Source organism: Neophocaena asiaeorientalis, unplaced genomic scaffold (genome assembly GCF_003031525.2).
Source record: "Neophocaena asiaeorientalis asiaeorientalis breed wild unplaced genomic scaffold, Neophocaena_asiaeorientalis_V1.1 scaffold1017, whole genome shotgun sequence".
Lineage (NCBI taxonomy): Eukaryota > Metazoa > Chordata > Mammalia > Artiodactyla > Phocoenidae > Neophocaena > Neophocaena asiaeorientalis.
The window spans coordinates 29299-41751 of record NW_020172679.1 but is presented as its reverse complement, the minus strand read 5'-3'; the positions used below and the strand labels follow the sequence as shown (position 1 = coordinate 41751).

The 12453-nt window shown below is 34.6% G+C and overlaps 1 protein-coding gene across 1 annotated transcript in view; it reads left to right on the top strand.

Annotated features, from left to right (window-relative positions):
* LOC112396183 (POF1B actin binding protein) overlaps positions 1-12453 on the top strand; it is a gene marked incomplete at its 3' end in the record, with an annotated part of 94627 nt that overhangs the window by 54438 nt on the left and 27736 nt on the right. Inside the window, 3 exon segments of the mRNA XM_024739780.1 lie at positions 3552-3682; positions 8291-8318; positions 9497-9571. Of these exon segments, the coding sequence (XP_024595548.1) occupies positions 3552-3682; positions 8291-8318; positions 9497-9571 (234 nt within the window).

Genomic DNA, 12453 nt, shown 5'->3' with positions numbered 1-12453 from the left:
TAGGATATTATATTATATATATTATATAATATATATAATATAATATATATTATATATATTATATTAATAATAATCCTATTATCCTATTATTAGGATTATTATTAATCCTATTATCCTATCCTATTATAACAACCTATACGTTGTAAGCTTTCCTTAATAGTGATGTTTTCTGTTGTCATGTAGCAAAAAGTTACTACCCAGGAGGGTCTAAGCACAGAAGACCTTATTAGTTAACATGTCCATGACCTTTTAGAGGGTTAGGCATTTATGTATAATTGCTTTTATATAACATGGCATTTTAAGCACTTTTGAATCCACTAAGCAACCATTCTAAATAGGTGAAAAATGCATACATAAGCCAGTTACCTAGTGGGGATAAATTTAATTAAGCCAGTACCCTCTACTATGAGATTACTACTAGATTGTGATTTGTGCCTTCATCACAGGCTATCCCTAGTCCTGAACAGTATTCTCAAAAATGTGTGTCACTAAGCTTGAAGGGGGCCAGGGAAGAAAATATAGATAGCTCAGCTGAAATCTGCAACTATTGTGTGTCTACTATCGGTAGGACTCTATAATCACTACCACTGAACTTTGTAAATATGGTTGGTCAAAATTATCATCTTTGAATATCAAAGTTTATATAATATAGATACTAACAAAAGAAATTCCACACCTGGAATCTCATAGACCACAAATAAGAAACAAAACTCCAGACTGGAAACAGGACAAGAACTTCCAAGGCAGTAGTGAGGTGAAGCCCATGGTTTTCCTTTACAAGGTACTTCCTTTCTATAGATTTTCTGAAAAATGACTGCTGATTTGCCTCTGGTTTCACACTTAAACATTGTTGCTTGCGTTGGGCTTGTGGCAGTAATTCTAATCAGAGGGTTTTACTAGCAATCAGACGCAAGGAGTTGGACTGCTTAGCCATTATTATGGTCAAATAGTGATCTGATTAAAGATATTTGATGGATGCATGCTAAAGAATCTTTAATAATTTTTGTAATTTTTTGAGAAATATCACATTTTGTGTATCTTGGAACAACTATTCTTCAGCACAGTTTGTATTCCTGCCCTATTTTTATGTGAAAGCTAAAGCTATTATCTTAGATTGACATTCAAGATAGTTCTCATTCATCAGGCAGAAATGCTGATGTGAGGTAATTTTATTTCAAGTATCCTATCAACTCAATATTGTCACAGAGAGAAAACCTCCATCCATTAGAGCTACCATTATTCTGACTTGAAAACATTCATGTTTCCTTGGGAGGCTCCCTATCTTGGCTTTTTCAAGTCAACAAGAACATGGTTTTGAGCCAGCTCTAAAAGAAATGTCAAAGCACACCTACAAACAATTCCAATAAAATTAAAATCTACCGACCTGTGATTTAGTAATGAAAATATTGCTAACTGGCACATCATAGTTTATGGTTAGGAAATTTCGTTTTATTATTGAGTGTAGTCCTGTCAAAGACTTAACAGCAGAAGAGAATCTGATTTCTGTCTGTCCTCTCCCCTCCACACTTTTGAACCCAAGTGGGTTTTGGTTTTTACTGTGTTACTCAAATGTTACTGTAACTTGTGGACTGTATACAACTAAGGAGGAATATAAATACAAAGGAGTGAAATTTTGTTTCTTGCTATTCTACCTTGATGGCTGTTTGGTCAAAAGAACCCATTCTTCAATTATAAAGCTCTCACCTTTTCTCTAACTGATTAAAATGTATTAACTGAACTTCAGCTATATTTTGCATGGTTTCACAATAAGAAAATCAAATCTCCCTCCCGGCTAGTCGTGGTGCACTAACCCCTTCAGGCTATGTTCAAGCCGCCAACCCCAGTCCTCTCCCTGAGCTCCGTCCAAAACTGAAACCCAAGCCTCAGCTCGCAGCCCCGCCCGCCCCGGCGGGTGAGCAGACAAGCCTCTCGGGTTGGTGAGTGCCGGTTGGCACCGATCGTCTGTGCAGGAATCTCCCCGCTTTGCCCTCCGCATCCGTCGCTGTGCACTACTCCGCGGTCCCGAAACTCCCCCCTCCGCCTCCCGCAGTCTCCGCCCGCGGAGGGGCTTCCTAGTGTGTGGAAACTTTTCCTCCTTCACAGCTCCCTCCCACTGGTGCAGGTGCCGTCCTTATTCTTTTGTCTCTGTTTTTTCTTTTTTTCTTTTGCCCTACCCAGGTACGAGGGGAGTTTCTTGCCTTTTGGGAGGTCTGAGGTCTTCTGCCAGCCTTCAGTAGGTGTTCTGTAGGAGTTGTTCCACGTGTGGATGTATTTCTGGTGTATCCGTGGGGAGGAAAGAGATCCCGCATCTTACTCTTCCGCCATCTTCAAGGTCCCCCCAAAATCAAACTCTTGACTGTTTCAACTCCTAGCCCAGCTAACCTCCAAAATAATGCAGTTAGGGGCAGTGTAATTCCTAAGTTGCTGAGAAAACAAACACAAGAGGTCTTCTGGGAGGCAATATTGTGTAGTGGTTACAAGAGAACATTACCTCATTTAATCTTTATGTCACGTTCATAGCACAATGGCTGGCACATAGTAAGAGCTAAATAAATATTAGTTATTGTTATCATTTCTCAAAATAAAATCACCTCCCTTTGGTAACTATTTTTTTTTCCTTTGGTAACTTTTAACACCTCTTTTTATCTATGGACACAGACACGAGGCTGATGCAAATCGTTCCCCGTCCTGGACTCTGTGACTCTTTATTTGGGTGCCACACTGAAATCACAAGAGCAAGAGTTTTAGTAATGGCACAAATTACTAATGTGGGCAAAGAATTGTATACCCAACATGTTAACTAGTGTACAGTGCAATGACAGGAGAATATTTGTGCAAAAATAAAAAAAGGAATAAATACTTTAAGATAATTTGAAACTATAAAATTACTCTGTCAAATTAAACTGGAAGGAAAAAAAAAACTCCATGGTTTTCACAGCGTTATGAGGGCATTATAATTGGCTAAGAGAGAAAAATAGGCAAAATACTAAGTGTATCAAATTACTTGTGTGCAGATTCTAACAGGGAGCTCAGTACTTGAATGTCCTTGGCTAAAGAAATGCCCTTTTCTACTTGGGAAAGTTAATGGTTTTGGAAGGGACACATATAGAGAGGTGAGGCAGGAAGGCATTATCTACCTGGCTAGCTATAGCAATGAGATAACCTGAGGATCAGTGGAATGACACTGACAGATGAATAAGCCATGTGATGATAATGAGTAACTCAGAGATTTTGATTTACTTGTTTTACTTTTCATTTAAGCATCTATATTCAAGAATTTTTATGTAAATTATTCAAGTTTTGCATTCATTAGATCACTTAGGCTTGAGTGAAATGAAACTGAAAATGCCATTACAATGTTGCTTTTCCTTTAAATTCCTCCCATATTGAAAAATGTATACATCAGCTACAAAGAAAATTTAGTGGCTTCATTTATGTGATGACTTTGTGACGAGTTACTTGTATTAATAGGTTATTTCACTTTTTTCATTTCACAGCAAAATATCTGTGAACTTAATATTGTTTATAATTGTGATTGATATTTTCTTCAGGTGATAATTCAGGATGATGGCCCTGAAAAATTGGACCCCAAATATTTTGGAGAGTTGCTTGCTGATCTAAGCCGTAAAAATATGAATCTATATCACTGCTTATTAGAACATTTGCAGAGAATTGGAGGAAGGTACTGTAAATATATCATTTGCTTGGCGTTGTAGCTTTCAAACATTTTACAATACCCTGGTATTTTTTAATAGACTTTATTTTTTAGAGCAATTTTAGGTTTACAGCAAAACTTGAGTACTTTTAATGGGGAAACAGGCAACTGTATGAGCAGATCTGAGGAAATATCTCATTTTAAGAGTTAATGTACTTAATGAAAATCATTGAAGATATCTTACCAGCTATTTTGGGGTCAGTAAAGAATTACGTAGATCTTCTTTTCTAACGTACTTTGATGAAAAATGCAACCACTTAGACAAGGAGCTCAAAAAATGTGTGGCATACTATGACTTGTTTTAAGATATTACACTGATGATATAAGATACAGTCCCATTGCCAACACACTACTGTTTATCTTCCATTGATGTGTGCTCAACATATGAAGACCAGAGTTTAATATACATTTAGGGTTGTATATTATTATAAATGTCATGTATTATTTTAATATTATATATTACATATAATGTATGAAATATAAATTATACAAATATCTATTTATAAGTTAATGTAAATATGTATATTATACAATAATATTATATAATAATATATAATACTTATTTAAATATATAAACATAAACAATTTATCAACTATTCATGTGTAGATGAGAGCACATTATGTCATGAAATGAATTTCATAAGCTATACTCCAAAAGTTGCCTTCTACTACATAGTCACTTCATATATGTGGTCATCTGTCAGGCAAAATTTAGGAAAGCTCCATAAACTCAGAAAAATCTGGAGGATAAAGGAAAGTCAGTATAAACTTCCCCAACTAGATTCTTCTACTTCTCAGAGATCTTTAATCTCTTCTCTCTTTTCTCTCTGCTTATTACAATTCTGTTTATTAGCTCCCTCCTCCCCAACTTTTCTTGCTTTCTTATTCATGATTGCAACCATTCTCTTGGCATCACCCTCAACTGCCTTGCCTCTTTATCATATTGTCCCTGCCACTTAGCAAAATCCCAACTCTGGATCAGTCTAGTTCTCTGTTTTATCTATTGTTTTCTTTTTTTCCTCTATCCAGTACTCACTGCCCACTACCCCTAGAATTCAGACACTACCCCCTGAGGGCTGTTTCATTTACCCTGGTTTCCTTGGTGCCTAGTGTGGTGACTGATTTAGTGTGGTGCTTAATAAATATTTGTTGAATGAATGAATGCCTTCTTTATGCTACATCCATGCAGTTGAGCACAGAGAAAAGCGCATGGTTATTATTAACGCATGGTTTCCATCTTCAGCTAGGCCTTCATCAGTGTTTTATACTAATCAATATCCTCTCCCCTTATCCAAACAACTATTTCACACATTCATTCATTTGCATAAGGTCACTACCTTAAAATCTTTCCCCTCATTCTGAGTACTCTAGTATGTATTGAGTGTCCACTATTGTGCCAGACACTGTGCTAAGTGCTTTTTAAATATTATCTAATTTGCACAGTAACCATAAAAAGTTTCAAATGGACACCCAAAGAGAATAAGTTATTAAGATCACATAGCTACTAAGTGCTTGAGATGGATTCAAACAGTTTTGAGTACTCTTATACCTATAAGCCATGACTCAGCTTTTCTGCAAAGCCTTCTCTAGATACTGTTTTGTCTAGATGTTCCTCTTCTGTGCATTAATCATGTCTTATGAATATTTCTGTTAAAGTATCACATGGTAAAATCAAGAGCATATAGAGACATATATTCTTAAGTACCTGATTGTAGATGCAGGGTTCATACCCTGGGTTCATGTCCCAGCTTTTGTTACATACTAGATGTGTAATATCAGGCAACCTGTTTAACCTCTCTGTACCTCAGTTTCTTCATCTGTGAAATAGAGATTATAATAATACTTATTTCATAGATTTGTTATAAGCAATAAATGATTTATTTAAGACATGTACTTACAAGCAGCAGGAGCATCATGTGAAATGCAGGTCTGCAAACATACCTGTAGAATCAAAAACTCTGGGGTAAGGCCAAGCAGCAAGCCCTCTGGAGGATTCTGATACATGTTAAAGTATGAGAACCACTGACCTAAGGCCACAAAAGTGGCAAATCTGGGACTAGAACCTATGGGAGAACCTTAACTTAGGCAAATCACTTAACCTTTCATACTAGATATGTGTCTCTAAATTATTTAACATACTGCAGACACATTAAAGCAATTATCAATTTTTGAATCATCAAATTTGAAAAGGTTGGAGGACTTAGACCAATTTTACATTGCTCAAATTTTGCCTTAGATCACTTATGTTTGTGTCACGTACAGGACAAGATAATATTTGTGTTTGGATTGCTGAAATCCAGTTCAGAGCACATGGCCTTGACAAAGTCGCTACTCAATAAAGGTTTATAAAATGAGAGTTAAATATATTCCAAATGTATTAGTCTCATACTAATTAGAAGTAGACAAAGTAATTGAGCAAGGGAAGTTAAATTGCTTTATAATGACCAACCAGGTAGAGATGTAATCTGGGGTTTTGAAATAACTTCCTGTCATTGAGGGTTTTGATAAATGTATATGGGTGACCTAAATGTGTAATTAAGCGATGTAAAACATTGAGCTTAATTTCTAAAGTAGCTAAAAATACTAAAAAGAAAATAGAAAGCTGGGGTCTCCACATTAGTAAACACTCCAGAGTGGAGAGGGTCTCATAAAATTTTGGTGCTTAAGACTTTTTGTTTGTCAGAAGGTTGTCAGTTTCTTTCTCTTCATTCCACCCGCCTTTTATTTCTTCTTTTGTTTTTTTCCTTATTACATTCCTTCCTTCCTAGGAGGTGAGATGACATAGTGAGTGCCTCTCTTTTTTTTTTCTGCCCACTGTAATTATAGTCACCATCACCTTGTACTGAATGGAGATATAATCCACAATGGCCTTTCCACCTCCTGCCTCTGCTCTCTTTGTTTCCACTCTCTCTCTCTCTCCCACCCCTTTGTCTCCACTTTTCTTCTCTTTCTAAATTGCAATTCAGCAATAAGTAGACTGGAAGGTCAGAATTAAGAAAGGTTGTCTTATGAAACCATTTTGGTTACATTTGTAAATTCCAGTATTAAGTGCTGTTGATTGCTCCTTGTTTCTTTGTTTTGTTTTCTTATTTGTAGAAAGAAGTAAGTGGCTAGGGACATGTGTACTAGGTTGGCATTGGAATTGGGATTTTAAACATAAAAGGTCTATTAATATTGTGATAATAATTCCAGTTAACAGTAATGCAAGACTACTATACCTGCATCGTGAGTCATATTTTAACTTCTTTTAGCTTCCAATATATGCATGCAGTTACTTCAGTAACACACTAAAAAAGTAAAAGATACTTCATTTTTTTTCGCTAGGGCCTCCCCAAAATTTATATTTTGAGCAACCCAGGAAATACCACATACATACATACAGACAATTGCACATATGCAGTCATGCCTCAGGAAATGAAATCTTCAGTTCTCATTCTCCACATTAGCTTGTGTATTTTTATAAATGCATGCGAGAGGTTTCGCACAGTGAGTGATCCACTTATCTCTGTAAGCAATATATTACTCATAAGCACTTACTTAGAAGGTAAAGGTAGGAGCTAATGTACTAGCTTATATCTCTAAAATATGTTTCTGTTGTACCTGACGATATGGCAGTCATATATCTGTAATATCCTAAGATAGTCTTACTTTAACATATTTTGTCTTGCTGTCAGAACATGTGTACAGTTTTTTGTTTGTTTGTTTGTTTGAGAAGTATGTTCACCGTATGTATTTTGGACCCAATTTTTCCACGAAGTGCAGGGGGAACAAGTAGGCAAAAATAAAGGCCTATCTGTTGCCACTGGCAACGCTAGAACTGTATCCTTCCCAGCTTTCACCATTCCCCAAAGGAGCCAGTGCCGGACTGGTATAACCACTAACAATTCGCTTGCAGCATTTGCCTACCTAACATGGCTTCTCAAAGGGCCTTCCAACCCTCATGGACAAACCTTCATTTTGATGCTGGAAATTCAACTATCCCACTAGAATTTTGGTCATGTTGCTTGAGGCTATGTCCCTATGTAAACATTCCAATATCCTTTTAGCTTTGTCATTGCTATACATACTGTAGTGTAGATTGAATGATTAGTGTAGATTACGAAGTCTTACAAGTTTTGGTTTTGACTAAAAGGGTATGAATAACTTAAAGACACTGTAGGGAGAAGCTGGAATCAGCATTAAAAGGGAGCAATACAAGGAGAAAAATAAGGTGGAAATAGAAAATGACTTATTGTTATTTGTTCACTCAGATAGTATGTTTTGCCAAACTGAAGACTTCTACATCTAGTCACAAATAAACCAGTGTTAATGAATGGTAGTAATTCTGCATATTATATTGGTTTGTTATTTGGATGTTGTTCATTTTTAATAGATTAGCTAATTCCAGGAAAATTAACTTTATTTTTGTCAAGTGCCATTTTAGTTAGCTTTAAATTTTTCATTAGGATTATAAATTTCACTTGGATATGTTATATATCAAAAAGTAAGGTAAAATATTTAGAACACTAACATTTATATATGATCAATGTATATATTTTCCTAAGGTTGTCTGTTGTTTTTTTTTCATTCTTGCAGCAAACAGGACTTTGAGTCTACAGATGAGGTAAGTGCAAAAAGAGTTGAAAATCAAATATAGTTGATAACAAAGCAGATAACAAAGCAGATACTTGCATTAATAATATTGTTTTTAGTTTGGTATTTTCATTAGACTGGAAACAGGTTAGTGAAAGAAATAATGATCCTTTTGCCTTTAAAATGATATAACCATTTATATTTTGTAATGGCTTTAAAGGTGATAATTGTAAAAGTAATAATCATTCACACAAAAAATGTTTTATCAGCTGTCACCTTATGATTTAACTTGTCTTTGCTTATGAGAACATTTAAAAGTTCATTGACTACATACTCTGTTTTACAAAACTGAAATCTACGTTAACTAATTAAATAGAAAATTTCGTTTTAATGTATTTCGAAAACTTGTATGTCCCATGCCAAATAGCCAGCAACTTGAAGTAAATATTTTCAAGTATCAATTCTAAATATTATGTATATACATTTTGGTAATAGTTACTTTTAATGGAATAAGTCATCAAATAGAGAAAGAACTGATTTCAAAGTAACAATCACAATGGCTTCTTTTGTGTTAATTTTCATCTTTATTTCCAAAGTATTGACGTACTGCATTTGTTACAATAATTCAGTAAGCCCTAAATTGTCTTTATGAAGTACTGAATTCAATTCAGCTTCTCACTTAAAATTTGTTGAAGCTTCTTAATGTTGCTGTGGCAACATCATAATCTTTCAAAAGTCACCACAGCTCTATGCAAATTCTCAGTAAACCTTTAATTTTATTTTATTTACTCAAATTTTCATTATTTAAAAAATCAGCCTTTAAAGTGTCATATCTACCACCCAACTAAACTTCCAGTTGTTAAAAAATACATGGAAATAAAGTGGTAATGGGATTTAACTGACTACCCTTTTGTTTTTAAGTTGCTCTTTTTAAAAAATAGAAATGCGACATCTGATTGATTGCCCCAAACTTCCCCCTAAACTTCCTGTAATTCAGGGTTCTTTCCATGGTGTATGTAGTACAATGATTTTTTTTAAAAAGTAAGAACTGATAATGCTAGAAGTAAAGTTTGTGGCAACTATTACCCAGAAAGTGAAGTAATCTTCTGATGTTCATAAAAACACGTCCCTCTCTACAAAAGTCTGCTGACCCTCTGATTAAAACACTAACATGTATCTGTTGAAAGATAAGCCTCTCTTTTCGTACAGTCAGAAGACACTGAATCATTGATTCCTAAAGGATTGTCAGAATTTACAAAACAGCAAATTCGCTATATTCTGCAGGTAAGATGGGGTCAAGAGTGGCTGTGAAGGCAACACTAACAAACCACTAGCCCAGGATGTTTCCTTTAATTAAGGACAGAAAGTCCCAAATAAAATTCCTATTTCACAAGAGTTGATTGCCTTTTGATTAAACAAGGGTTGCATTATAGTTTGGTCAGACTATCAAACACTAGTATTGAATGACTAGCATTTAGGAAATCATTATAGAAATATTCCGGGCTGTGGAATGCCCTTATTCTCTCCTCACTGCTGTAGCACAACCTGACTCTAACTTATAGGATTTGCCCTCCTCTTCTCCATTCTACTTTCTATACCTCCCTACCCTACCCCTGGCAGATGGAAAGGCCAATGACTTGATTTTCCTGAATTATGGAATGCTAGAGACCACTGCAGCAGTAAATTCCCCTACACTGAAGGGAGAGACAGACCAAGACAGATCAAGATAGATGCTAAAGAAATAAGGCTAAAAAATGAAGAGTACATGTGTTTGCAAGAAAGGATTCTAAAGATACTCTAGTTTTGTCTAGTGAGGCAAATTTCTAAGTTTGATATTTGGTCTCAAATCTTTGTTGATCATCCAGATATTGGACCTGACATCTTATCTGTGAAACTTAAATGAAATATTTTTAGTGGGACACAGTCTGTATTATAAAGAGACAGTGGTATGGGGAACACATATGCTCTGCAGAACCTGAATTTTGGATACATCCTTGATATTATTTCTGGTGGCAGGATGTCCATCCAAAGTGCATTCAAGGCCTATTTCCTCAAAAAACTCTGAGAATGTTTGCATCTAACTTCCTGAGAAACATTAGTCTGTAGTTTTCTTGTATTTGCTTTGATTTTGGTGTCAGGATAATCTAGCATCATGAAATGAATTGGTAAATGTCTCTTCCTTTTCTGTTTTCTGGAAGAAACTGTATAGACATAGTGTTAACTCTTCATTAAACATTTGGTATAATCCTTCAGTGAAAATATCTGGACATGGATATATATTTTTCAGGAGTTTAAAAAAATTCTAAATTCAATTCCTTAGTAGTTACAGGTCTAGTCAAATGATCTGTTTCGTGTTGGGTGAGTTGTGGTAATCTGTGTTTTTCAAGGAAGTAGTCAATTTCAACTAAATTGTCAAATTTATATGTGTATAACTATTCACAGTATTCCCTTATCCTTTTGATGTCTGTGGGGTCTGTATTACTCTTCCCTATTTAACTCCTGACACTAGTGATTTATGTCTTCTTTCTTTTTTGTTGTCAGTCTTGTTGGAGGTTTATCAATTTATTGATTTTTTTCAAAGAACTATATTTTAGTTTTATTGATCTCTATTGTTTTCCTGTTTACACTTCCATTGATTTTTTTTCTCGTCTGTATTATTTCCTTCCTTTGCTTGCTTTTGGTTTATTTTGATCTTCTTTGTCTAGTTTCTTGATATAGAAAGTTAGATTATTGATTTCACACCTTTTCTATTTTCTAATGTAAGCATTTAGTGCTATAAATATCCTCTCAGCATGGCTTTAGTTGTGTCCCACAAGTTATGATATGTATTTTCATTTTCTTTCAGTTTTATATATTTTTATTTCCCTTTAGACTTCTGCTTTGACTGGTGGATTATTTAGAAGTGTATTGTTTACTTTCTAAGTGTTTAGAGATTTTCCTATTGTCTTTCTGTTATTCATTTCTAGTTTGATTCCACTGTGGGCAGAAAATATACTCCATATGAGATTAATTTTTTTGAAATGGTTAAGTTTGATAGTCAAGTACATGGTCTATTTTGGTATATGTTCCATGGGTATATGAAAGGAATGTGCATCTGTTGTTGGATGAAGTATTCTATAAATGCTGATTCGATCCTTTGGTTGATGGTATTGTTGAATTATTGTATTATGTATTCTTGCTCATTTTCTTCTAAGCAGTACTATCAGTTGCCGAGAGAGGGGTATAAAAGTCTTCAGTTATATCTGTGGGTTTGTCTATTTCTCCTTTCAGTTCTATCAGTTTTTGTTTGATACATTTTGTAGCTCTGTTGTCTGGTGCATAAACATTTAGGATTGCTATGTCTTCTTGGTGGACTGACTCTTATTATCCCTCTGTGTTCCTGGTAATTTTCTTTGCTCTGAAGTCATTTTTATCTAATATCAATAGCACTCCTTTCTTTTGATTAATGTTTGCATGGTATATCTTTTTTCCCAACTTTTAAATTTCATTATGTATATTTTAATTTTCATTATCTTTGAAATGAATTTCTTATAGAAAACACATAGTGAGGTCATGTTTTTTCTTATCATTCTGTCAATCTGTCTTTTAACTGGTGTATTTAGACCAAGTTGTAATTATTCATATGTTAGGGCTAGATCTGCCATTGTGTTTTGTTTGTTCTGTTTTTTGTTTCTGTTTTCTTTGTCTTGCTTTCATGTGGATTACTTGAATATGTTTTAGAATTCCATTTTGATTTACCTCTAGTGCTTCTGAGTGTATCACGTAGTATAGCTTTTTTAGGGGTTGCCCTAAGTATTACATTATATACCCATAACTTATCCCCGTGTATTGGTGTCAACATTTTATCAGTTTCAGTGAACTGCAGAAAATTTTGCTTCTTTTATCTTCCTTTAACCTCCACATTTATAATTTTTAAAATATTTCCTCTACAGGCATTGAGAGCCACATCACACAGTGTTATATATATATATATATTTTTTTTTTTTGCTTCAATCTTCAAATATAATTTAGAAAATTCAAAAGGAGAAGGAAAGCCCACTGTATTTACCTATATTTTTGCTTACTGTATTACTTCTTCCTTCTTGATACTCCAAATTTCTTTTTTTATCATTTTCTTTTTCTTCAGAGAACTTCCTTCAGCCATTTTTTTAAGGGTAGGTCTGCTA